Source organism: Thunnus thynnus, chromosome 23, assembly GCF_963924715.1.
Source record: "Thunnus thynnus chromosome 23, fThuThy2.1, whole genome shotgun sequence".
NCBI lineage: Eukaryota > Metazoa > Chordata > Actinopteri > Scombriformes > Scombridae > Thunnus > Thunnus thynnus.
Window position 1 is genome coordinate 16,513,848 of NC_089539.1, and position 26,693 is coordinate 16,540,540.

Below are 26,693 nucleotides of genomic sequence, written 5' to 3' on the forward strand. Positions count from 1 at the left end.
GGTAGCCTGTGATCAGTTATTGGTCATTGCTCATATTAGCTCATACATGTCAGGATCTATTAACTTTATTGCTTCATTTAATTGAAATGGAGTAAATACATTTCATGTCAAGAGAATTCTGTGTAAAGTTTGGAACCAAATGCAGATTGTCATTGCAAAACTAGATTCATAAAAGAACACCGAAATGAATGCAAACTTTAATCTGATGATTTCAAATGTAAACATTTTCTGTCTTAAGCACATTTACTTTACTTTGTTTGTTGATTCTGTTTCCCAAAAATGAACATGTAGCACTGGCAGCCCTGAAAAGTCATTATATTCAAATATACAATAACGACAGTGGCAAGTATTGTTGCCCTCTCTTACGTTTTACTCATCTCAGTTTGTTGTCTAATCTGACAAGAGTCTGGGAGCTATCAAGTTGACGTCTGTTGTCATCTTTACTCTTAGCTTTTAGCTGAGCAAGAGAGCAGATGGGGCTTAGTGAAAGGAGCCTCAGTACTGCTATAGACACAGCTGTGAAATGATTGGTAAGGTAACATATACAAGCATGCAGCCCTAAAGCTACAAAATTGCATCTGTCCTTCTTTCACAGTTGTAAACTATCATCGTTAAAGTGAAGAGAATTAGCTCAGAATCAAGGAGAAATATAAAATGCATTACAGGGTATGGGATCGATGATACAGCCTGAATATTTGCTGTTTCGTTTGAGACTGTCGTATGGCCTTCAACTGAAAATGTTCTTGATTTGAGAGATGCACTCAGTTATGCCCAAAATTCAGAAAGTGAACTTTCATCACAAGCTTTCAACAACCTTGTTACACATTCCTGTTTCATCTCAAGATTTCATTTTGTCATAACCTCATGTATCATAACCGAGCAAGCCAGACATTTTCTCCTAAATCTCCCTTGGCTTCCTTCAGTGTTGTAGTAACAAGAGGTGGATGTCTCTGTCATGTTTGCTTAGGTGTATTCATCATCACAGACGTGCACTCCATTTGTTATTGTGCTTCACTTTGAGGTTCCATAACCTCAAGCACATAAACCCAAGAGTAAATAGCTTTGAACATAAACCCAGACTTTACAGGTATTTGCACTTAGTACTCGATATTAGAGAAAAGCACCATGTCAACTGTCTTGAAGAATGCTTTATATTGGATCTAATTTCTGTCTTTTGATCATCGTTCCTCAGAGAGAAGTCGTGTCATCCACCCGTCTGGCTGCCATACCCCCTGCCTTCAGCACCAGGACCCTGCCAGCACAGGCCACAGAGTATGCCTTCGGTTTCATCCAGGTCCCACAGGACGTAAGTGCATGGATGAACACGTGCAAAGAGGAGATACAAGACGGGTGATAAATTAAAGGAAAAACCAACATTAAGTGTTTTAGTGAGGTGTTGGGCCTTGGCATTGATTGTACAAGTCTCTGAACTCCACTGGAGGGATGAACATCATTCATCCAAAAGATATTCCCTGTAGGGGTCAAGCATTCAGGCCTGTACCATTCTCTTGGTGTACGCAATACATACACTCACCCACTTGTTGAAAATTGCTTGTCTGTTTTTCCTTACATATCACTCTAAAACATGAGCATCACAGTCATCAAATGTGAGCTGTCAACCACAATTTCCAAACTTATTTACCGACGTTTTCCCGTAGATCTAAATGCAGATGTCACTTTAATCACTGTTCCTATTGAAACACTAACCAGTTGAGCAGTCTTTGTGACTCAAGCTCCTGCCATCCGTGCCCCAACAATGAACCCTCTTCAAAGTCACTCAGATCTTTTCCTTTTGCCATCTTGACACAAAATCAGAATCAACAGGGCCTGCTCAGCATTTTTATACATGCCATACATGATTTGATGTTAATTGTTTAATTGTACCATGCAGTGCAACTGTGTGGAATCATCTGCATTTGTTTCTCCACTCATTTATTCAGGTTTTTCCTTTAATATGTCACCTGTCTGTATGTGTCGCAGCTGGAAATATCAAAATTAACTCTCCGATATCAAATTCTTCAGGCTCATTTTCGGATAACTTTTGAAAGTTGACTTTCTTGGCAAGACATAAAAAAAACTGTTTGAGTTTCACTTATCACACAAGGTGATAAGTCTGTAACTGACAGACAGGGTCGAGTTTTCATTCCAAGCAAGTATTGGTGGAAATTATGCTCATACATAATGCATGTAGTACAAAGCAGACCGAGCAATGACAAACACCAAGCCACTGATTTACTTGGTTGCAAAAAATAAGAGAATAATTGACACACTAGCAGATAGACGTTAACATTTAATGAACAATTTGATAACGCACACTATATTTCTTCAGCAAACTAGATTCTCAAACATCCTCTACAGATACAAAACATCCAGGTACCGTGTTTGTGTATTTGTGCATATAAATGTCTTATCTGATAGCAAAGCAGCAGTTACTGTTTTTTCCGCAGCCCTAATCTGCTTGTTTACATCTGGGTGTGTTTACTCAACCCCCAGTGACCGGAGTGTGCAAGTGACTGTTTTGTGTGCGTCAGGGGGTCAACTCATTGGTAGCATCCTGAGCCTGCAGCATCCTCAATAGATTGTGCAGATACAAACATGTTTTCATCCGGTTATGTGCCTGATTGGCACAGTTCTAAGCGCTGTCTTAAATTGGGTGTGTGTGTGTGCGCATCTGAGAGTGTGTTTGTTTAAAGAATATTTGTTCCTCTTAAGCTAGATAAGGTGCAGAGCATTTATAGTGTCATATTTTCTTAGAATTAATGGTAACTACTTTTTTCACAATGGATTTTGTTTGTTTGTTGCTATTTTGGAATATTTATCTACACTCAGTTGGCAGTTTATTAGACACTAGCTAAAACTAATTCTGTACAGTACTGTAATAAATTCTACATTCATGAAGGGCGCAATGTGTACACTTTCTTGATTGTATCAGAGAGGTGTTGATTAAGTTTTATGGTCATTTTTGCCAGACAGACATTGGAAGGATTACACAAATTGGCCACCCAGACTAATTTAAGTATTGGGCCAAATTTCTGCCAGAGCAGTAGTCGTTTAACATACGGTTTTAGGGAGGCCAGGACACTAGATTAATTGCCTGAAGGATCAAAATGTCAGAAATTTAGTCAACCCTTTTGCCATTTTAAAAATTTGAAGGTCTGATTTGGAAGTTGAAGGTTCTTATGAAGGCCCTTATTTTTGAAAGGTTAACTCAAATTCTTCCCTATTTTTCTAACAAAATTTAGACACATTGGCTTCTCAGTAGATGTTTGTATCACAGCTTCACTCAGTCAATTCAGTGGCTCAGTGGTAGCGGTGTGTATGTGTGTGTGTGTGTGAGAGCTCGTAGTAGTGCCTGCATGCATGCTGTCACCTGTCTCCTGAGTCAGTGTCTCCTGAAGGATGAAGTGGCCCATCTGTTGGTCCAGCCCAGGGGACACAGGCCTCACCTAGACTTTACAGCCCCAAGACACACAAAACACACACAAGCTTTACCACATGTAGGAAGCTGACACGCACCTTACACCTCTCCTTCTCACTCTCTGTCACTCCGCATCAGTCCAACCCTTTTCCTGTTCTTTCCACTTTCTCTCGGTTTTCCTTTCATGTGTTTGTCGTCTGCTTTATCTGAAGCTTTTTACTGTGTCACTCACGCTGACAGCGTGGTGCCCCACTTGTACTGCGCCTTTGCTGCCGCACGCTGGAAAGGTTTCTCTCAACCCGCCACCTGATGCCCTGAAAAAAAAGTGTCTGTCTTTAAGTTATGACTTCATAGTCAGTCTTAAAATCTTTCTTTTAACGCCAGCAAAATTCTGCCAGTGGGACGAGATCATCCCGCTGCTTTCCAGTGCCGTTTCATAAAATGTTCCATAAAGTGACAATATGTTCAGTAGGGTCGCTGTGCACTCACATGGTTCTGCTGTTTTGTAGGAAAAACACTTACCTGAGATGTGTGCTTGTAACTTGACAGAGTAGGAGGCACAATGCACATGTTATTTCAATGACATCCCACCGCAGCAGCTATCACTATCCGAGCAACAACTGCTCCGAGCCATCTTTTCTAGCACTAATTCATTCAGTTTTTATTGTGGTTGTTGTGAACTCTCAGCTGCCTGCACTCCAGGACACGCCGCCACTTCTTTATTATGCCTCGTCAGCTAATTAAAGAAAGTAGTGCACGCCAAGAGTGCGCTTGTAAAAGTGATGAACAACAAAATCTTAAAAATATCAGGTGCCCTCTTGAAGTCTAGTCTACACCATTGGCACTCCTGAATGCAGCGGTTAGTAGACGACTGAAAATGTTAACTCAGGTATAAATAAAATCACCCCAATTAAAAAGTTGCACAAGGTCACACATGGACAAATGACTTTTTCCTTTTTCCCCATTGGTATTCTGCAATTTATTTTTTGTTTGAAATGAAAATTTATTGATAATTATTTACCTCTTTTCATGTATTTTGTCTTTAGCATGACTTCTAGTAAAGACTGGGAACTGAACCTCAGTAGTTTCTGTAACACAAGGTATCAAAGACTCAAGTATCTAAAGCTGCTTGGTCAGGTTATTGGTCTTCACTTATATTTGATCAGATTTTTCCTGATTTAAATCCAAATTTTTCTAATTTTAGACTGATTCATGTATGCAAAGCTACTATATGCAATTTGACAACACTTTAAATTCTTGAAAGAAGATATCAAAAGTGTTGTTTTTGTATCAGTAACCAAACTGTGATATATCAAATTGGCCCTAGTGTTGAAAAAATCAATTATATTAACAGTGAGTAAAATGCAAATATTTTAGCCTTCTCTTAAAGCATCTAAAGTGCTTAACCAGGTTTGTTCTGTTCATATGGTGGACAAGACAGGGTCACTAGGAGTCTCTCATTAAGGCGCTGTCATGAGTGTAAATGTATTCTTGTTCTGTAATGCTCTCCCTGCGTTTTGCCTCTCTGCTCCTATGTCGACTGTCTCTCTTCCTCTATCTCTCTCCCTCTGTCTCCCTCTCGCCCTGAGCTCCCCTGCAGCGTCTGTGACAAGTTGACCAGGGGGAGAGCGGGGACAAAAAAGGCCCTTAGTTTTGTGCCTTGAACAAGCTTCCCCTGCCCACACATGCTCACACACACATACACCAGACACGCACATACCCAAGGGCAGCTAGCTCGAAGGGGGTTGCCATGGAGACAAGACCAGGGCGAGAAGAAGGGAAGCGAAGAGATAGATGGTGTAGGGGAGGGATGGATGATGGCCAGGGACTGATTTTTAGTTTTTAAGTGTCTTCCTGCCTTTGAAGACGCAGCTCCCTTGTTTTTCTTGTTTTCGCCCTCACTGCTGGAGGACACGAGGTCAGGATTGTATTGCAGCTGTTCCGTCTTCTTCTACACCACATGTTCAATCAAATGCTGGCCTTTCACATTTGAGAAGGTTAGGAATAAGAGAGGGTGAGGTAACTGAAGAATGAGAATGAAAAAAGAGAGGTAAGGGACATGACGAAGAGGAGAGTGGGTGAGGGTCAGACCATTAGATAGTTCAGCCAAACTAAAGTAGGTAATTGGGGTGCTACACAACTGGCAGATTACTGTGTGAGTGATCATGTAACTTTGATTGATTGGTGAGTAGTATTTGATTGTAGTGTTACTGACCAAGACTATTTACAGTAGTGAGTAGTTTTTTTATTTTACAGAAATAAGATCACAGCAAGGTTCATGTACATGTAGGGTGTTTGTCAGCCTCTGCGTTGCATATCTTTGTGTTTGTATGCATTTCTGTTAAGGAGTCATCAGTGATAGCATACTAATTATCCTTTTCACCTTTCTTCCTCACTCTCTCCCTCCCTCCCTCCCTCCCCACTTCTCTTCCATTATCTCCTCAATCTTCCTTTTTTCCCGCTTCAATTCCACCATCTATTACTGCCTCATTTATTCTCCTCCCGCCTCCTCTTTCCTCCCAATCTTTCGGGTTACATCCCATGTCTACTTCTCCAGGAGGACGCCCGTGCCGACGTGGTGGACTGCGTGGTGAGGGACATCCAGAACAGCCAGTGCCTGTTGAACGTGGAGTACTCCGGTGCCACCTGCCCACATGTCACAATACAGTTCGGGGACACCAAGGAGGACGTGGGCCTCGGCCTGGTCAAAGAGGGCTTGGTCATGGTGGATGTCCGCAAGGAGAAGCACCTGCAGAAGATGGTATGTTAAGGGATGAGAGTTTGTTTTGAATGTTGAGGCTTCTTGTTCTGTTTCTCCGCCTTACTTGGACTGGTTGTTTTAACATTTAGGCATCTTGTTGCTTTCACTGTCTATGTTAAAGACAGTTTCTGGTCTCATAGGGCTGTAGACTGGGTGATTATGGTTCATCGTATTGCCAAAAACTTTAGTACAATGCCCACTCGACTTTCTGTCGGTAATGAATCTACACACAACAAACAACGCTGACTTACTTACAAATGTTGGTACATACATGGTTAGAAAGTCAATGTCTGCTTTGGTAAATTCTCTATTAATTGCTCAGCCCTACTCTGTACAAATCAAAGTTTAAATATTTTAAAATATTATTTGATTTCTCTTAACCACCTTCTTGTTATTCAGTGGCTCACTGTGCGTTTTGAAATGCACAAGTATGGATCAATATTTGTGTCTTAAATGATAAATCGTAAGAGTAGAGTCAGTCAGCTGATCGAGTGGTAGCAGGTGCCGCTTCAAAGTAAATGCACAGTAAATGTTTAACATCGTCATTGGTAAATTGACACCTTGCGTATCATTTAATGTTAAAAGGTCCATATGTTTCCTATGGCTTTCTGACAGTTCAATAATTACTACATTTCCATTTTAGCATGCATTTACTCACTGCTTTTCATCTCAGAGTTTGTCACGTATAGATTTTTTTTTGATACATGAAAGCTAATATTACGCTAAACGCCTGTAGACATTGTAAAGGGAACGCTATGGCACAAGGAACATAATTGCTCTCCTCACTTGTCAATCCACAGTCACAATATATGTGCACACACCTCTACAATTTGCCTCAAATGGTGGCCATTTTGTCAAACCATGAAGCATCGCTCATTTACTTTCCCTCCTCATTATGCTAATTCCCCCAGCAGACTCAAAGCCACTCTGTACATGAAGATAAAGAAAAATGGAGGATATTTATTCCTGCTGCAATTACTGCTTCCACACAGCCCCCAATATTAGTCACTCTGCCATTTATTTAAAAACTGCGACGCACAAAGGAATGGAGAAATATGTCCACACAAGTGTAATTGTTCATCAACATATCAAAATGTATATTCATATGAATTAGAGGCTGATGGAAAGAGCACATTCTTTCACACAATTAATTCACTCACACACACGGAGATGTAGTTACTAGCTCATTTTTGTACACACTAAACATCACCGATAAAAGCACTTTCTTCCTCACAGTCAGTCAATAAAAGACTGTGCATCATTGTGAGTGTTCTGACCTCTGACCTCCAAAGAGTAGCCGGAGGACCATAATGCAGTCTCAGGGTAATGGACCCTATAGACAAAAGACAGTGATTAAAACCTCCCAGCCATACAACTAATAGGCTTATAGACCGCACAGATTTAGGTTTTGTTGGATCAAATGGTTTCTCTTTAGTATTCAACAGCTGCGTTCTCCAGCGTTTGTCTCTTCCTTGCTGGCTACAATATTTTGATCTGGAGAAAGCTTAACAAGCTGCAGTATTGCCAATGTGCTTACAAGTGTGTGTGTTAATGCAAGCTCTTCAGCATTTCTTGTTGATAATTCCACTCAAGTCTGCTTCCAAGCTCAAAGATCTGGAGGCTGAGATATTCCTTCTCTGCAAAAACAAGATGAAGTGTAATTGGGCCACTTTTCAAAATCTCTAAATGGAGCATATGAACTTATCTTTCATAGAGGGGGCATGAGCTTAATCCGCACGCTGCAATTCTGCTGTATACGTTAGTTAACCAGTTATATGTTAGTTATTAGAGCTGGGAGATAAAATGTAATATCATATGTGATTTATTTATCATAATACCGATTACTTAAAGCCTTTATTAGAGGTGGTAAAACTTTCTAAATTAAAAGCTGGTGTTTAAATCAGTATTTTTGTATGAACATTGGGTTAATTTTCTGTATGCTGACTTTTGCCTGTGAGCTACTGGATTCATTTGTTAGCAAGCTGCATTCCTGTCTCTGAGCAGGACTGCAGCTGCCGCTGGTGCGACAACAGAAAATATTATCTTTCCGGGGCAACACAGCCAAAAAGTGCTCTAAGATACAACCTTTTGTTGACGTCTGGATCCGTGCCCCCATCCTTTTCCTCTTTTATAGAAAGTTTCCCTTGAGCTTTTGATAGTGTAGTATCCAAGCCTTCTCACTTTGCCAGCTCACCCCAAGCTCTTTCTCTCCTCCCTTCCCTCTTTTCACTCATCCAGACTATCAGCCTCCTTGTAAAACTGACTTTTTTCCTTCCTATCTGTTCCACTTTGGCTCTATTCTTTATTCATTATCCATTCCAAGGGATTGGAACATGGTCATTGTAATCTGTACTCTCGTACTAAGCATTGCCTAACAGATGGGCTCTAATGTTCGGTGGCACTTCAGTGACTATCAATAGTCAGTCATAAGTGCACTGAAGGTTAACACCAGTCTTTGAGGATGGCATTGTCCCAAGAGGGAGAGCAGAGAGGGATATTCATCCATTTGGGGCTTTATTTCTTTTTTCATATGCATTTCTGCTTTAAGCCCTACATTTGCGGATGCTCTCTGTGCACACCATATGGATGACTATTGAGGCCATACAGTATCATAGCAAAGAATAAACATCATATTGAAAGTGTAGGTGAAAAAATGATCATATGCATGCCAGCTGCTGGTATCTGATTGAAGGCAAGTGGGATAAATAAAAGTAGGGAGATAGTGGAAAAACTGGAAATCAAAGTACAATTGATATGCATGACTTAGTGGGGGGGGAGACTGACAGTGACCCAGAGGTGTGGACTGACGACAAAGTGCGGGATTAAAGTATAACTGACATTTTCTCCTCCGGAATGGATTGACCTAAAAATAAACCAACATCAACACCCAACACAATATATTTCATACCATTTGTATCAATTATACCTGCTTAGTATGCACGCACGGTATAGCAGATTTAATGTCATAGTGTTAAAGTTTAATCTGTCATACATCTGGCATATCATGTGTACATCTCCTGCACATGTTGTTTATGAGTCTTTTGATATTTAGATTATTGTGGGTGTGTGATATGATTGCTTTATCACCAGCGCAGCATTTGAAGCAGAAGGGACATTATGTACTTTATGTTTTACACAGTAGCTACAGTATTTCAGGGCTCCAATAATATTGACACGTCTGGTTATGGATTTTCACTGTATGTCACTCTGCCATGTTCCTCCCTTACAGATTATGTCTGTCTTGTCACACTGCATCACATTATTCACCTCTCTTGTCAGTTATTTCTCTTTACCACTCAGACATTTTAAATTCACACGTAGAGCTCGCAAACTATCGGAGGCCTCAGCTGAAGCTTTTGAGGAGATTCAGTGGATTGGCAGGTACAATTGGCTGCCATGCAAAGAGGCAGCAGATCACACATCACCATGTGAGCTATCATAAATGAGCTCTTAATAAAGCTCGACAATAACGGTTGCCCTGAGCAGCCAGATTTAGGGCAGTGTCAACCATGTAATTTAGTCTGATTGCACTGCCGTTGAAACTTCTATTCTTGAGTTGAAAAAATAAATCTGTATTTCTGGCCTTTTGAATAAATTCTATCAAATGCAGGAATAAGTCTGCATTCATTGATTTTTTCTCAGAATTAGGGTTAGAAATCACATCAGAAATAGCGAGAATGAAAGAAATGTAAAAAGCAAAAACTTCAACTTCAGGTAGAACTTAAAATTGAAGTATAATCCCATTGAACCATTACAATTATGGTTATAGACCACTAAAATATGTCAGCTGAACTCTGGCAATCAAAAGATGGTGTTTGCCAAACTAAAACTTCCTGTTGGGCTCTTTCATATATACACACACGCTTTTTTCGCACCACTTTTCTTCTCTCTTGTTCTGACCTGAGACTCACATACCGACTTCATGCCTTCTCCACCTCAGGCACAGTAGATATACTAAGCTATCCTTAAATTGTCCTGGCACTGTCAACTATATACTGCTAGAATGGCAAGTTGCCACTCTGGCTCACAGACACTCACTAACACACACTTCACTCTCTCACTTCATTCCTCTTAATGTCTCTCTCCATTCATTGTTCACAGTCTGATTTCTTCCATTTTCTCCTTCTCTTTCCTGCACCCATTACTATACATCGCATTACTCAGTTTTTCCTCCTATCACTTCTTATCTCTCCAGTGCTCTCCTCATCTTTTTTTCTTGTTTACTCTCCATTCCTCTTACTCCATTTCTTTGCTTTCTGCACCTCACTCCCTCTCTTCACTGTACTTGTCATTACTACTTTTATCCTCCACTCATACTCACTCCGAGTCTCCTTTTTAACCTTTGCTATTTATGTTATCCAAACTGAGCTCCAGCACTTCATTTAGACAGCAATGGGGAGGCGGCTCGTTTGGCTTTTGCGTGTGCTTAATTTGCATTTTGTCTTTCAGTGCTATGTCATGATGAACAATAATCCCCAGGAATTAAAGTGGAGAGGCGCTCAGATCAGACCTGGTGTTGGCCTCATTATGAGCTGTGATTTAAAATGCTGTTATCTGCAATTATTTGCATCTTGCATCAGCCGATTCTGCCCTGTGAACCCACACTGGGTTGATAGTAATGCCCTGCTTTCATAATTTAAAGTGATGGCATACAGTAGAGGGACACGAACTGTGTGTATGTGTTTCTGTAGTGTATTTGAAGGAGGGAGTGAAGGAGGGAGTGGGCTCAAAACATAACTAGATACACTAGAAATATATGTTTCTCCCTTTCTACCTGATTGGATACACAAGTAAGTCCCTGTATTCACTATCATACCCAGACCTGATATTTCTTTTCTTTTTTTTTTTTTTGTGGCAACTCTATCTGGAATGAGTCTGTCATGACAGCTCAATTGGAAGATGACTGTGTGGTTAGAAGCACTATCTTTTGTGCTCTGCTGCTTTTCACCAGTGTTTTCTGTCAGCAGCAGCCACCAACAACATGACTGATTCAAACTCTGGAAGGCCACCGGGTGCTAACCGTCTCGCCCAGTCACCTCAGCTAACTGACATCAGCGCTAGTGCCTGAAGTTCATTAGCGTTACAAGCTAATAATCTCCAGTTTGCTAATTACAAGTCAATTACAAACATGGAAGTGTCTGTCACTCCCTTGTTGGCACAATTATTATCAATCACCAACAGCATTGTAGTCCGCTGTATCGACCTAGGCCTGGTTTCCAATACTTTCCCTATTGAATGGGTGAAGATATAGAAATAGTATTCACACACCTTAGACAAATGTTTGTGAAGACACGCTCAAGATCTTTATTAAAATGTTACAGTGGTGTGTGTATCTGTCAGCAGTAGGCAGACTTTGGGGAAACCAGCTGTGAGGTGGCTCCCTTAGAGTGAAAGCAGCAGATGAGTCCTGGAATCTTTAATTACCCAGCAGCCCCCTGGGAAATGTAGTTTGAGTTTTTTTTTTCCCTTTATCTTCTTTCCCTGTATTGTTGCTGTATTCACACTGAAGTCTTGCTTTTCATGTGTGAATGTTCAGCTGATGACTTTGTGAAAGGCTTTGAGGGGCAAGAAGGGCAGCCTTTAAGTGTCGGCTAACATGAGATGCAGTGTTTTTTTACTTGCGTGTGTCGTTTCACATGAACTGCCTCATGGGTAGTGGAGTTTTCTTACAGCTTGCGGTTAGAGTCCCCAATGTAGTTAATTGTGCAGCAGTTCCATCGCACAGTAATTGTGTTAATGGGGGTTGAAACTGTAGATGAAGATGAAATGGCGGGCGGAGAAGTGTAAGCACATCTGCAGCCGCATGTGTGGAATCCATACAGGAAATGAGGAAGGAGGCTCACACATACACAAAATGCCTCTAGGGATGGGTTGTTCCATTTATCAAAGTGCGATCGTGCTGTTCGGTACACATAAGGTGGCTCATGTGATGTAGTCTCCTGCCACTATACTGTTAAGGCACTGGTTTGGACACTGATGATATGCCTCATGGGAACGTTGGTGTTTCTATTCAGCAGGTTCACCGTAACAAAATTAGGCCTCATGGGTAAACAACATTTCATGTGGCAGCGCTTCTGTTGTCGCTCAGGGGTTGTCCCCGAGCAAAGAGAACGAAGTAGTACATGTGTGGAGATCCCTCATGAGCTCTAACACACTTACATAATTTGAAACCACGCTGTACAATATAAAGACAGGACAACAGAAGAAAAAAAATCTGCATATGTTCAATACCTGAGAGAACACAGCCAAGACAAATAAATGGGGGGTAAAAATTAAATATTAAAAATAGAAATACAGCTGGTGGTTGAGTTTTAAGGTTTATATTTCTGAGTAGAGCCAGCAAGCACCCGATGGATCCTGCCATGGTGGATCAGGTCCCCATCGCCTCCATCCCAACCCAAAAATTCTCCACCATGTCATCTATAAATGGCTTTTAGCTGTATCCGGAACACCAATTGACTGACTTTCAGGTCGCTGCGCTCCCTGTTCAAGCCCAGCGCCTGTCACAGCCCATCAAGAACCCCCCACCTCATCCCCAAAAAACACCACAGGGCACATATAAACATGCACACACACACACACACACACACACACACACCCTCTGAGCTTCATGGGTGTGTGACAGCATAACTGCTCCCCACCAATGGCTCAATACCTAATTTACAAGTAGAGTTAGAGATGGGGCCTTTTAATGGACATTTTCTGCTCCCCTGTTATTGACTGCACACACACACACACACACACACACACACACACACACACACACACACACACACACACACACACATATTCACACACACACTAACTTGCACAGGCAGTTGCCTCCCCTGCTGCCACTGCTCTGAGGGCCCTTTTGACATGTCCTAGCTGACACGCGCCACTTCCCAAACGCTATTCCATCTTCTGCAGATGCACACACACACACACACACACACGCACACAGAGTCACACAAATACACACTTTATCCTCCCTCCCACACATACCGGGGGTGAGAGGAGGACAGCCTGGAAGGGAGTGGAGGCACCAGATTGTTCAAACTTATATTATTTTGAGTTGTGACCTCGCGGGAGAGAGAAAATAGATATCGGAGAAAAAAAAGAGAAGCAAAACTCTTTATGCAGCCTTTATAAAAGTGAGTGTGTGTACGATACATTAGTTTTTACGTAAGACTTTTTCTTCGCAGTGCCTCTGGGAGAGCAGCTGAGAATGCTCTGGGTTATATCTGTAGTTAGTCCTTGCTGTTGTTGAGCGTGCACGTGTGCTACATGAATGTGCCCTCCTTAACTCCATGAACACACGCTGGTGGGCTTGTCATTGCACGTTCCCACCAAAGCGCCTGATCTCCTCCGACAGCTATGCTGGGGGGAACACGGTGCAACAGGGAGCAATCCCAGTACACCTCAGATGGGGACAAAGACACTCAGACACATATGTTGTACATGTAGTTTTTATTATTTTACAGATTTTTACAAAAAAAGGCAGAACATTTTAATTGAAAATGAAAAGAAAATGGATCTTTTACATTTACATCTACAAAAACTGGCAAATTCAGTTTCAACTTTTTCATCCCGTAGTCACTCAAACACACTGACATTCCCTCGTATCTCTGTCTCACACACACACACACACACACAAGCCTTCAAGGATTCTCTCCCTGGTTAGCCATGGTGCTTATGTGACAAGCCTTTCCCTATCAAACCACTTTTACAGTGACACGTCTGAGGAGACTCTCCCAAAACCCTGGCCTCCTCTCTGCTTGCCATGCAGTATTCATGCACTGGCATGTTAAATGAGAGACATCTCTTAGGACTACAATCCACAGCTCAGCCAAGTACACTCAACTTGAAACAGTATGACTTACAGACATAAAAGCAGTTATGTTCCGGCAAATGCTCTGACGACGACCTGTCTTGTGCAGAGTTTTATGCTTTCAGCGGAGGCAAAAGGAGACGGAGATGGCAGGCGGAGAGAGAACGAAACCGGATGTAATGAGGATTGAGAGAGCAGCACCAAAAAAAACACAATACAGCAACAAAGAAACAATGACAAAAGGGAGTTAGTGGCAGGTTTTTTATTTTGGGGTGGAGTTGGAGTTTGACTGCTCATGTCTGGGAGGCGGTGTGTGTGTGTGATCGTCATTGCTGTTAATGAGTAAAGCTCAACATGCGCGGAGGACGAGCCCTCATTGTTCCCTTTCCACTCGAGTGGTTTCTACGTCGCCTGACATCCAGTCTCAGCAGCGAGTGTGTAACCGGCGTTGAAACTTTGATAAGTCACTTGCTTTTCATATGTACCCCTTCCACAATCTGGTTTCACTTAGCGTTTTTTTTTTCCCGCATGCTGTGAAATCAAAAAAGAGGCAACTCACCTACGCACCAAACGCGCGCAACCTGTCAGAAAACTGCCATGTTAGCTCCCGCTCAGATCCATCACTTTCACACCATGCTCACCAGAACACCACCTGGGTACACCATACTGGCCAGCACGGGAAAAATACACGCTCTCGCTCTCTCTCTCTCTCTCTCACTCTCAAGACAGATTCACAGCCAGGCAGACACACCGACTAGTGCCAGAACACCAGACCCACACCACCTGTCGTTCATCTTACAAAAAGCATCACACTTACACAAAGTCATTCACAAAGTCTCCGTCAAGAAAAGTTACCTGCAGCGATTAAAAATTGAGCGTAACAGTATTTGTAAACAGTCTCTTTCCTGAATGTGCATAAGGTATCAGATTGTTTTTTTTTTAGTCTCAGAGTACTGTGGTAAATTTGCTCAAATGCAAACTGATGGTGTGAAATTATAATAAATTGACTCCTCTAATCAGTTAAACTTTCTGATTTTGTTAAATCGATGCTAAGAATCAATCACACACATTCAGGGACACTCACACAACATCCTCCTTAGCCAAACCGCATAATCTTTCAGAACTCTGCTACTGCCAGTGTGCATGGCCACTGCTCACCAAACATGGCATCTGTCCGGCATATGGGAGCTCTGTAGGGTCATCCAGACAAGCACACGCTGTCACCCGCTGCCTTCTGCCACCCTAACCCTCCTCCAAACACAGCAGTTTCTTGTCCTTGTCTCCTTGTTCATTATCCGCTTTGTATTCTCATCCTACTTTGTTCTGTCTTCTTCCTCCTTCTCATTTCTGATCAGTCAATCAGCTTTAAAGGAATAGACATTGTGGAAAATACAGTATACACTTTCCTGCAAGAGTTAGATGAGAAGATTGACTCTAATGTCTGTATGATAAATATGAAGCTGCAATCAGAAGGTGGCAGGCAGCCTTAGCTTTACAAAGACTGTAAATTGTGGAAAATAGCTCGCCTGGCTCTATCTGAAGGTAACAAAATCTGACTACCACCGTTTATGCCTATACCTCGTCTCCATCATCCTCCCTTTTCTTTCTTAACCCATGTATTTAATGTCACACTTGTTTCCCACACTGAGAAACATTCCTTTCCTTTGCCACTTGAAGTCATCTCCAGATGAGTTTTGCTTCTGTTTGTGTTGTAAATGAACCATTATGCCTCCCCGCTGGAGCCAATAGAAATGCTGTGAAAGAAGGATCCGGGACAGGATATATGGAGCTGTTGAGAATCCGAAGGCAGTCATCATCGGTGTTCAGCTGCACACTGATTGGCTGTTGTGTTACACTGACAGTTAAAGACGAGGGCGATCCAGGAAAAGGCCCCCCTCCCGACCAGAGTACAAAGAGGCTCACCGTGATAGTTCCAGTACGGTAGCATATCATCTGTGCATATTGAGCTGTAGTGCTCTTGACTTTCACAGAATACTTTGCATTTGGATTCAAACACTCAGCTGTGTAGTTTGGCAAAAAGTGATGTGAGAAGATATATTTTCTATTTCTTTTAAAGTTGAAATGAAGTTTATTTTTCTAGTTCACCGGTTTTCTCACAAATGTTATTTTTCTCTTTTGTGTTTGAATATTGCCAATTCCACTCTTGCAGATATGAAAACCTCTTCCACATCATTTGAGTCGCTCCCCCCGGCTTTCCATGTGCAACACTAGTAGCCTTTTTCCATTGGCACTTTTGACCGTGCTGAGTCAAATTATGCTGTTGATTTGCATTTCCATTAGCAGTTAAAAACATGATGATTTGTGGCGAGTATGGAGATGGACCATCTCCATAGTCGGGCCAAAGCACGTCTGACCCACCTCCAAGTGGATTGCGGTGCAACCCCCCCCCCTTCTCCCTCTCAAACAAGCTCTCCTGTGTCCCTGTTTGTACTTTCAAATATCTGCTTTATTTGACTGTTTCCTGTTTGCTTTCAGCCGTATAGGAGTTGTGTTAAGTTACTGCTGATGAAAACATTTCCTGCTGCTCCTTCATATTAAAAGCTTTTAAATAACAAAATAACAGGAGGTTCATCACCTAATTAGTGGAGCTTTATTACAACACAATAAAACAATAAAAACAAGTTGCCGCAACAAGAGCTGGAGATATTTGGAGCTATTTGATCAGTTACAAATAATCCAGTGAGGAAGAGTACAAGCAGAAACAGCCACAGTGTGGATGAAGAGCTGCAGACAACAGGCTGTTACTGGACCTCTGCAAACAGCTCACTTCCACTTCAACAGGTGAACAACTTCTCTTACCTGCCGTGCTGTGTGATGGAAAAAAAACACTTGCAGCAAAAATAACGGGGGACTTTTATTGGGAAGAATTTATTGGAAATGAAATGTGTTTGTCTACCGTTTTACAGCCGCTCCTTGGACCACTAGTCACAGCCATGGATGTATACAGCCCGCTGCTTTTAAACGTCATCGACTCAAGACAAGCGTGTCATCATTTAAAGATACACCTTCACGCGGGTAGCCCTGTTGTAATGGAGATACAAATCCCTGCCACCTTGGGCTCATGCACCGAGTCAAGTCAATCCAGCACGTGTATGGAAAAGGCCTATAGGAGACAACTAAAACTGCTACAGGCACTGAAAGCTCCCCTCTATAGCCCCAAAGGCATCATTGGCCTTTTGTGTCCATGAAATATTGTTGGATGGGTCTTCCATATGGTGACATACGCCTGATGGGACCAAGATGCCATATCCCATCGCCTTCCAAAAAATCTCTCCTTTAGTTGGCTTTGATGGATGACTTGTGCAGCCACTGCACTTTCCCTAGCCACACACTCACATGTGCACTCGCTTAAACAAAGTGGCTGTACGATCCAGCTGCGGGTCTGTTATCTTGGCGGTGCCATGTGCAGCGTAGCTATCAAATCAACCTATGAGCGCGAGCTAGCTAAGCAATTAAACTCCAGAGCCCCATCCACACTCGACAGTTTTAACATCTGGCATCCTTGTTCTGGTGTGTGTGTGTGTGCGTCTGAGTGTGAAAGCCAGCTCATCTGCTACTATAATAAGCTACAAAACGTGGTGCACAATTGAATCCATTACAAGAACACAGTCTCTTCCTTACTGTCCTCTTCTCTCAAGTGACTTTCGTTTTCTTTATTTCATATCTTTAAAGCATTTATTTTTATTTTACCGCTGTGCTAATATTTCCCTATGCGCTCGTCCCTCGAATCAGAATATACCAAACTATACTCACGTTCAAATTTACAAGTATCTGCTGTACAAATCCTACTTACGGAGCTGTACTTACCATTCACAGACAGAATGTGAGTGTTGTGGGTGGCTAGGTTTAAACGTGCTGGAGGTGAGCTGAACTGTATCTATGTACGTGTGTGTGTGTGTGTGGGCCTTGTGTAGAGCTTGATCACTCTGTATCCACTCTGACATTGTAATGGTGGAGGACAACTCTACTCAGAGGGTCTGCCACTTGAGCTTTCCAAGGTCCATACATCCACTTACACTGTACCCATCTAACCAAACACTGTCTCTCTCTCTCTCTCTCTCTCTCTATCTGCACCCCTCCACCCCCGCCCCCACCCCTTGCCCTATGACTCATCACTGGTTCATTCAGGCTAAATGGCTGTTCTAGCAGAAGCAGTCAATATGTTCAACACTGCACATTGGCCTCCTCTTCTCTCTTCTTCCAACTCTTTTATATCCTCTCTGTATTCTCAGTATGTCCATATTATGTCCATTTCTTTGTGTTGAGCAAGATGAAGAACTGAATCGCTTTCACATTAAACAAATATCAGAGAACGTCATGTTCCCACAATACGTGTGATTATAAAAAAATAGAAATAAAAAAGTGTTTATGTATGACATTCATATGTGAGACTTGTACGAACAAGATGCAAAAAAATATTGTCTTTCAGGACTCAGTGACAAGTTCTTCTCAGAGCATCAGATCTTGAATAAGAGTTCAAAACTCCTGCACACTTACATCTTGTTTATTTCTTACGTTTCTGCATCTGAAACGTGACGAAGGCTGTTTAGACTGAAACACTTTATGAAATGATCCAGCAGTAAGACAGTGTGCAGGAGTTTTAAATATCATTCAAGATACTGGCAAACATTACACTTAAAGAAAATGTACATCATTGTTAAATAGTAAATATAAATGTATTTTACTCAGTATCACTTTGCAAAGAAGCTTCATTATCATTATTATTAATCATTATATTTTGAAATATCTTACATAGAGACAGATGGACGAGCACATACAAACCACACTTTTCAATAGTAAAGCCTCCAACATGTTTATTTACTGTGTCTTACATCCATCCTGTCCCACCATCATACAATCGAGCTCTGACTTTTCCACATGAATTGCAGGTAGAATTTGGGGTTCACCCCCATTTAGCTTGTAGCTCCCTTAAGGCGTTCTGTGAATGCACTTGATTATAAATTGCTTCTACAAACCAGCAAGGTGTTGGCCTGAGGCTAGCGGGCACAAGCGGGTATGAGAGCCTCTCATCTCAAGTGGCTTTGCTAGTGTGAGTTGTAGCATGAAGCGCGAAGTGATGCCCTGCACACGGTGGATAAAGCAATGACCTCTAACAGCGAGCCGTAATGCGGCGATGTGCGCTCCGTATGCTTCGTTCACATGTTTGTGCGTTCCACATCCCCTACAGTGACATAACCACTCTTGTGTCGATGTGTGTTATCTTGATCCTGTTGATCTTCAAAGAACAGTGTGTTCCTTTATATCCAGTGTTGCTGGGAGGGTGTGCGAGTGCCCTTCTGACAGATGTGAACTTTGTGCAAAAACTTGTGAATTTCCATGTAAGCTGGTAAAAGAAATGTCCCCAGGGGCAGAGCAGGTTTAAAGGATGCATTGATTCACCTTAATCCTTTAAAATCCTTCGTGTGACATAGTGATGTGATATGCTAATGACTCTTTCTGTCTGCCCTAGGTGACAGAATACCTGAACAGTCAAGAATCTGCCAAGAGTGCCAGGGTAAGTCACTTCATCTGAGCCCACCAGTCTCATCTCATTGTCTTTTTTTCTGTCTTTTTTATCAGCTTTCTTCTAATAATAGTGGTTTGTCTGCCTCTGTGAGACATCTAATGTTGCCAAAACAGAAAATACATTACAGTACTAATTACTTTTCTACACCAACTACTACCAGAGAACGTTTTTTCTCTTTGCTGCTTCTCTCTCCCTGCTTCCCTCTCTCTCTCTCTCTCTCTCAAGATGCAACACATTACATTGGCAATCACCACTGTCCCATATGGATTGCTGCCCACAGTCTGTGTAGGTCCATACTGAGAAAATGGGGGTGGGGATGTGTGCAAAATTGTGCAGTGGGGAAAGAAAGGGAGGAGGGGGGGAAAAAAAGTGGAGAATGAATAGGAGGCAGGAAATAACACACAAGACTCCCTCGTTAAGATGAGTCAAGTCTCAGAGCTTTGATACAACACTCCAGTGGAAATGATTATATATGAGTCCAGTAAACTATCTGGCCAGTCTGACTGAAACTGGCAGCAAACGAATGGAAAGGAAGATGAAAAATTTCAAGTACATGGACAGACTTAATAATGGAGGTCAAAAAGAATATATTAAAACAAACTTATGTTAGCCTGCGTTCACACCGAATGCACAGGGCTCAGCAAAAGACCGCTGCGGTGGCCGGTCACATACATGCAACCACACGTTCCAGGTGGATTATTTTGTAACATGAACGCTGTATATGACTGTTTACCTCACGATCATCACGATGAAAGATACAACTTTTGCTGCCGTGAAAACTTTCCAGAGTTGTAAAATCCTGTCTGTCTGTGTTTTGGTTTCTGATAAGTCAGTAATGCATTAATCTGTAACTCCAACTTCCTGGATCATATTTCATTATCTCACCGGTACCTCAAACAACACGGCCCCACCACAACAGACCCCTGCGGTTTAGTGCTGGATTGCTGGATTTGATCTGAATGCAGCCTTAAAAGGATAAGTGTGAAGATTTCCTTTATTTTTTATCCCATGAAAAACCCAAAACCAATAATTCATTGATTCTACTGAGCAGTACTGCATACAGAATGTAGCCAAAGCCTGATATTTGGTGCATACCTGTGTCATTGAGCACCATTGTTGTCCAAAAAAGCACATCATTGAGCCACAACGTTGCCCTCGGTTATGTGTTACTTCATTACAATCAACCAGTGTCACCGGTATTCACCAACATACACAGTTTCTCCTGTTTGAGTCATGTTTGCTTAAAACTAAAGTGCCCAGCTGTTTAAGGAAATTATTTGGCCTCCTTTTCATGGGATTTTTAGACAATTACCAAAATATAGAGTATCACCAGCCTTACTCTTCTGTAATATGAGCAATAATAGTAAATTTATAACAGCTTGAGCTCCTCTGGTAGGTCTAAAGTGTTGGAGCCCTGTTAGCAAAGGCCAGATCACTTTTAGTTTTAGTTTTAGTTTGTACAAATCCAAGTTGTCTTTCACAAGAACCTCAAGAACCTCCAGGAGTTTACATAGACACTCTGATCATATTTATTTTATACTCATGTAAATGTCAAGCGTTATGGCTCAAAAACCCTACCAGCGACCAGTCAGAAGCCATCTCCCCCGTGTTCTTGTAGTTACCCAGCAGTTATGCATCATGCTCAGACAAGGAACCAGGCAGAGGTGGAATTGGCTCTCATCACAATCTGAGTTACTACCGTGTTTTCAGGGCGTCAGGGAGGAGGAGAAAAAAAAAGGCAGCGGAGTGAGACACGTGGAAACGGCAATACGTACAAATGGCTCATTCATTCATTCTAATAACTAGTGCTAATTAGCACAGTCGCTAATTAGCTATGAATCACGGCATTAACAGCTGAGCGTGCATGCTTCTCAGAGCCAAAAAAGAAACATCCCACACAAACACAGACCCTCGTACACACACAAACACCCCTCAGACTGCACAATTCCTATCACATTTGAATAACCAATACCACACTGGTGCGGCTCCAAACGACTCGCTCACATACTTTGCCAATCGTATTGTGATATAGGCGGCATTTAGCCGGGAAATGCATGTGATGGTTTATGAAGCGATGCGGGAGTGTGAAAGTAATGGAATAGGAGAAGTAATAGACTGGGTGGTATTTGTGGCGCTGGGGGCCTCTAGCTTGGATGGGCAAGCACAAAGAGTCGGATTAAATGGTGATGATGATGATGATGCAGGCGCCTTCGCACTGGGCTCTCAGTGATCTCTCTCTCTCTCTCTCTCTCTCTCTCTATGTTGCATGGTGATTCTCAGTCTCCCTCCCATTTTCACTTTTTCTCTTGACCATTTAACATGTAATGTGCTAGAGAGGTTATTGAAGTCCCATTCAAAGCATTTGGGAACGTAACCGCATTTTATGGTTATTTGTTTCATTATAGTCAATAAAATCTGTCTCTGTCTTCCCATCAGCTCAACATTTGGCGCTACGGAGACTTCCGTGCGGATGATGCCGATGAGTTCGGTTACAACCGTTAAAAAAAAAAGAAAAGAGGAAATTAGAACAAACAAAACCGACCATCCAATCAACACCATTCCAAAGACCAACATGGACGACAAGTGACGCATTGGACAGAAGACTTAAGTAAATGACAAAAAAATCTAAACGACAAGCATTGACTCACTCTTCCTTTTTATTTCATCCCTCCAGTCCTGACTTCTCTTCTGCTCACACCCTTTTTTTCTCCAGCTAGCTCTTGTAGCTCCAAATAGAGCATGCTAGCAATGCTAGAATAAAAAGAAAAAAATCATTCAAGAATCAGTCTCCATTCATCCTTTATTTTCCTAATGGGCCACTGCCAGCTCAAGCAGTCTGCACTATTGCCAATCTGTGTTATTTGCCATGTTACCTTTTCAGCAGACTTCCTGTGTGAATGATAATAATTATGATACTTAAGTATGTGTTTCAGCCAATCATGTTCTTTGCTCTCTGATGCTCTAGCCCAATCCCTGCTTTCCTTTGTACAGGAAGGGACTGGGTGTTTGGGGGGAAAAATGCTCGATTTTTTGCAAACAAATGCTTCCCTAATGAATTTCATGTAAATGTGAGGATGTAGTGAAAAGTGTAAATGGATTTATTTTGGAGAAATACTGGAGGTGGAGCCACACAGACAAAAAAAAAAAGGATGAGTTTATTTTTGTCTTCAATGTATATCTGTGTGATAATGACATTTGCCGATGTTTTTGTGGGGAGTGTTTTGTCGTTTATTCACTTATGTCACACTTTTATGACCAGTAAATACGGACGCCATGATGTGGCATTTTATCATCTCTGTATCTCCTTCTGTAAAGTTTACATTCAAATGGTTATGACCCTGTCTTTGGCAGTCTCTTCTCTTTCTGTCTCTGTATGCCATAGCAGAAAGTGTTTGAATTTGTTTCCCTAATAATGGACCTTTGCATTCTATTAAAAATCTGAATAAAAATAAGCAAACTAAAAGTCTTCTGTGTTTACTTTTTCCATTAAGGATATTGGAGTCTTTCCCTCAAAACTGACTGTCCTCAAGATCTATTCAGAATTTCAGTTTGGGATTTTTTATTCAATAAAACATTTGTGCCAAAATAGAAGAGCACTTCTACACAGATAAAAGGTTTTGTTACCTGTAAAACAAAATAGACAAGGGTCTTTGAATAAAAGCTTGGCAATTTTTTTCAATGAATTTAAAATTAGCAATGCAGATTATGTTTAGAAGCCTGCCTCGATTTAACCAGTTTAACCTCTGAAAGCATCATCAGAGTGCAGTAGTTCTGCTTCTCTATTGCTACCAAACAATTGCGTAAAGGAAAAAGAGTATTTTCACGTGTTAAAGGATCACAGTTCAAGTTGTGCAGGAGGGCAACTGCTGAATTTACATGAGGTGATATAATTTTTGTTCTGGGGTTTGTTTTGAAGACTGCATGTATGAAGTGTGCTTGTGTGATCTCAGCGCCAAGCAACTAAATAAAACATGAATCTCCAATAAGATCACCCAAAGGTGATGTTTAAAAGAAACCTGTTTATGCAGTAGAGCCTCATTTATCTGTTGGCTTGTTTTGTGATCTGCAGATATCAAATGAAAATGAACAAGCCAGCGTTGCATATTCCATAATTTTATCTGAATATGCAAATGTGCTATTTGTGAATCACACAAACAATTTGAAAGAATTTGCGTTACAATGGCTGTTATGAAGATATTCTATGACATACAGTATATTTTATTTATTGTAATTCTTTGCTGAAAGTGGACTTGGCTAAGATGTACGTTACTTTAGTGGGTTTGCTAAGTGCAGCTTCACATTAAAGTTGTAGTGAGGTATTTCTTTTGATTTCTCTTTTATTTTCATCTTTTTTTTAAAACAGCTGGCATGCATGTAAATTCAATGTAGCACTAGTTTTGATTTGTTTTCTGGGTCACACTCTTTAGCATCACTGCAGCTATTTCCACCATGGTATGTTTTTAAAAAAAAAAAAAAAAAACAGGGGTGAAATTAAGTGCTCATAAACATTTAATATGACCTGCCATATAAATAAATGCTCCATTCCACATTAAATGACTGTTAAGCATAGAGCAACCGCACTTCGCCAAATCTGACATAAACCACATCGTTGCCTCCTTGTATCATTACTTACAGTATATGGCTTAAAGCTTGCTTCCTCAAATCATTTACGCAAGAGTGAACCTAAAGAGGATTCAGCCCCGACAGAATACAACAGCACTGCTCCATACTGCAGTATTCATAAGCTTCCCTACTTCATCAAGGTCACCTTGATGAAACAGACATTAACACTGTAGAAAACATACAGGATCTGTGACTCCCAGTCATTTCTGACATGAATGAAGCAGATGCTTCCTTTACGTTGGAGATGTATGACAGATGTTTTCAACCGCAGTGGACATGCGTTAGTTTCAAAGAAGCTTGAGTGACAGCTCAGTGTGTGAAGTATCCACAGTGACTTAACTGCAGAAACAGATATCTAAAAAAAAAAAAAAAAAAACACACCAGGCTAATTCACTGCCTCAGAATTTTAACTACATATGTTCCATAATGAAAAAATCCAGACGTTTACCATTTATATACACATAACAAAACACCACATTGTAGACCATATGGACAGACATCAACTGCTGATTGAGCACAATAAAGAAGCTCATTGTTGCCAAATAAAGCGCTCTCATACAGCCATATGACAGTATATCATTCAAAGTCCCTTTTTGCAGTCAAAAATTATGGAAAAGTGGTTTTTAAATGTATTGGTAATAGTTTTTTACTAATAAAAGGAAGAAAAACATTAACTTTTATATCAGAAAAGTCCCTTTTTCGCCTCTGAAGGGGTGTGTCGGTGTCTGTGTTTGATTGACACCCACATTTGCACTGTGAACTGTAGCTTACAAGGGCAGACAGTGTTTTATTAGCAGTGGTGTTGAGGAGTAAGAACACATCAGCATGTAAACTGACTGAAAAGTTGATTGTGCTGCAGATGAGCAGCTAAGTAGGCTGAAAACCGACATAAGCACTGGACTTTCTTCTGGTGAATGTTTGTTTTATGAAGCTAAGTTGCACAACAAGACATACATTCATGTTTGTAAGTTACATAAGAAGAAGAGATTAGCAGAGAGGCTGTTGTGGAAGGTTAGTCAAAGTCTGTGTTAGTCAGTGTGATCGCCTGCTTATGTTAGAGATGTGTAATCATGATCCAAAAATTATTCAAAACAGATTTCTACCTTTTGGGTGCAGAGTATTTTCTCAGAGGAGTGCACAGCAGGTGATTTACATGTTTGCTGTAGCAGAAAAAAAAAAAAAAAAACAACACATGCAATTTGATTTCAGTTGGATTTGTGATGAAAAACAGCTGCAGTGGGAACAAAGAAGCACTTAGTTGTTTTCCTCTTGAAATGAAACACTGTGAAGGAGTGACCAGGGGTTGTTTTTGCAAACTGCCCTGAAAGAGGGTGACCAAGATAGAAATGTACCTACTTAACATTCAAATTGTGTTAAAAAAAAAAAAAAAAAGCCTCAGCCGCCTCCAAGACATGTTTTTCAATTAGACATGGCAGGAACTTCTATTTTTTTATTTTTTTTTATGACTTTCTCTGTGGTTGATAGATGACACGCAGTAGGTTTTACATGATCACAGTCAGTCCCACAGGCAGAGATTACTATTCATGAGTGTGTTTTGCATTATATCTGTCATAAAGCTCATACCAGGTGTCATTAATTCCTTCTCTCTCTCTATATATATATATAAATATATATATGTATGTGAGGAATTCAAAATCAGACAGACTAAAAAGGACATTTTAAAAAACAGTCCCTCCCCACCAGATGTCAGTCTTAATTCTAAGTGCCACACAGCAGTCAGGAGCCACCAAATCAAAGATGGCCCGAGCAATTTATCACCGGTGTTCATGTCCAATTACCAGAGGTTGGGATGAGAAATATGCTCTCAGGGCAATTAAGAATCCTGTCTCTCTTGTCAGCTGACTCATGGACTTGGTGAGACGACTTTGTCTTTTAGATCCATGTCCTTTCTCTTGTCTTTTTTTGGTCACCAACTATCCATCGTCCCTCACACTTTCCCTTCACCGATCTCTCTCTCTCTCTCTCTATCCGCCTCCTTGCTTTTCCTCTATGAGCTGATGTGATAGCTACCGGGCCTGTGCTTACGAAAGAAAAGAAAGGAAGGAAGGAAGGAAGGAAGGAAAGAGAGATCACGGAAGATATGGAAAGTGGTTGTCTGTACGAGTTGTAAGCTAATCCTCCTGGTTTCATCTCCTCTCTGTTTGTAAAGCTGTCATAGTTGAAACAACGCCCAGCAGACGTAACAGGCAGATTACAGAGAACTGTTGTCAGCAAATTGCTTAGAAATGTCGATTATTCGGTGCCTTCCACAGCATCCGAGGCAGCCAAATCAAAACTGTGTCAACAACAATTAAACCGTGAAATGCTGCCTTGTTGTGAAGGATTTATAAGAGAAAAGCACACGTCACTGAGGTCCTTTTTTTTTCAATCAGGCAAATGGTGTTTTTCTGTGATGTATCCGTGTGTTTACATGTGTTACCATTCCAGATACAAGACTGAAAAGAGAGAAAATAGAAAAAGAAAAAAAAAAAAAAAATCAATGATTTCTAACGACCAAAATGCAACAGTAGGG

General features: G+C 41.2%; 1 protein-coding gene across 1 annotated transcript in view; it reads left to right on the top strand.

Annotated features, from left to right (window-relative positions):
* Positions 1 to 23,000, top strand: part of snd1 (staphylococcal nuclease and tudor domain containing 1) — a 180,072-nt gene extending 157,072 nt beyond the window's left edge. Inside the window, exons 21-24 of the mRNA XM_067582365.1 lie at positions 1,193 to 1,306; positions 5,976 to 6,179; positions 19,481 to 19,525; positions 21,974 to 23,000. Coding sequence (XP_067438466.1) covers positions 1,193 to 1,306; positions 5,976 to 6,179; positions 19,481 to 19,525; positions 21,974 to 22,039 — 429 coding nt within the window. The 3' untranslated portion in view covers positions 22,040 to 23,000. The remainder of the gene's footprint in view (positions 1 to 1,192; positions 1,307 to 5,975; positions 6,180 to 19,480; positions 19,526 to 21,973) is intronic.
* Positions 23,001 to 26,693: the final 3,693 nt, after the last annotated feature.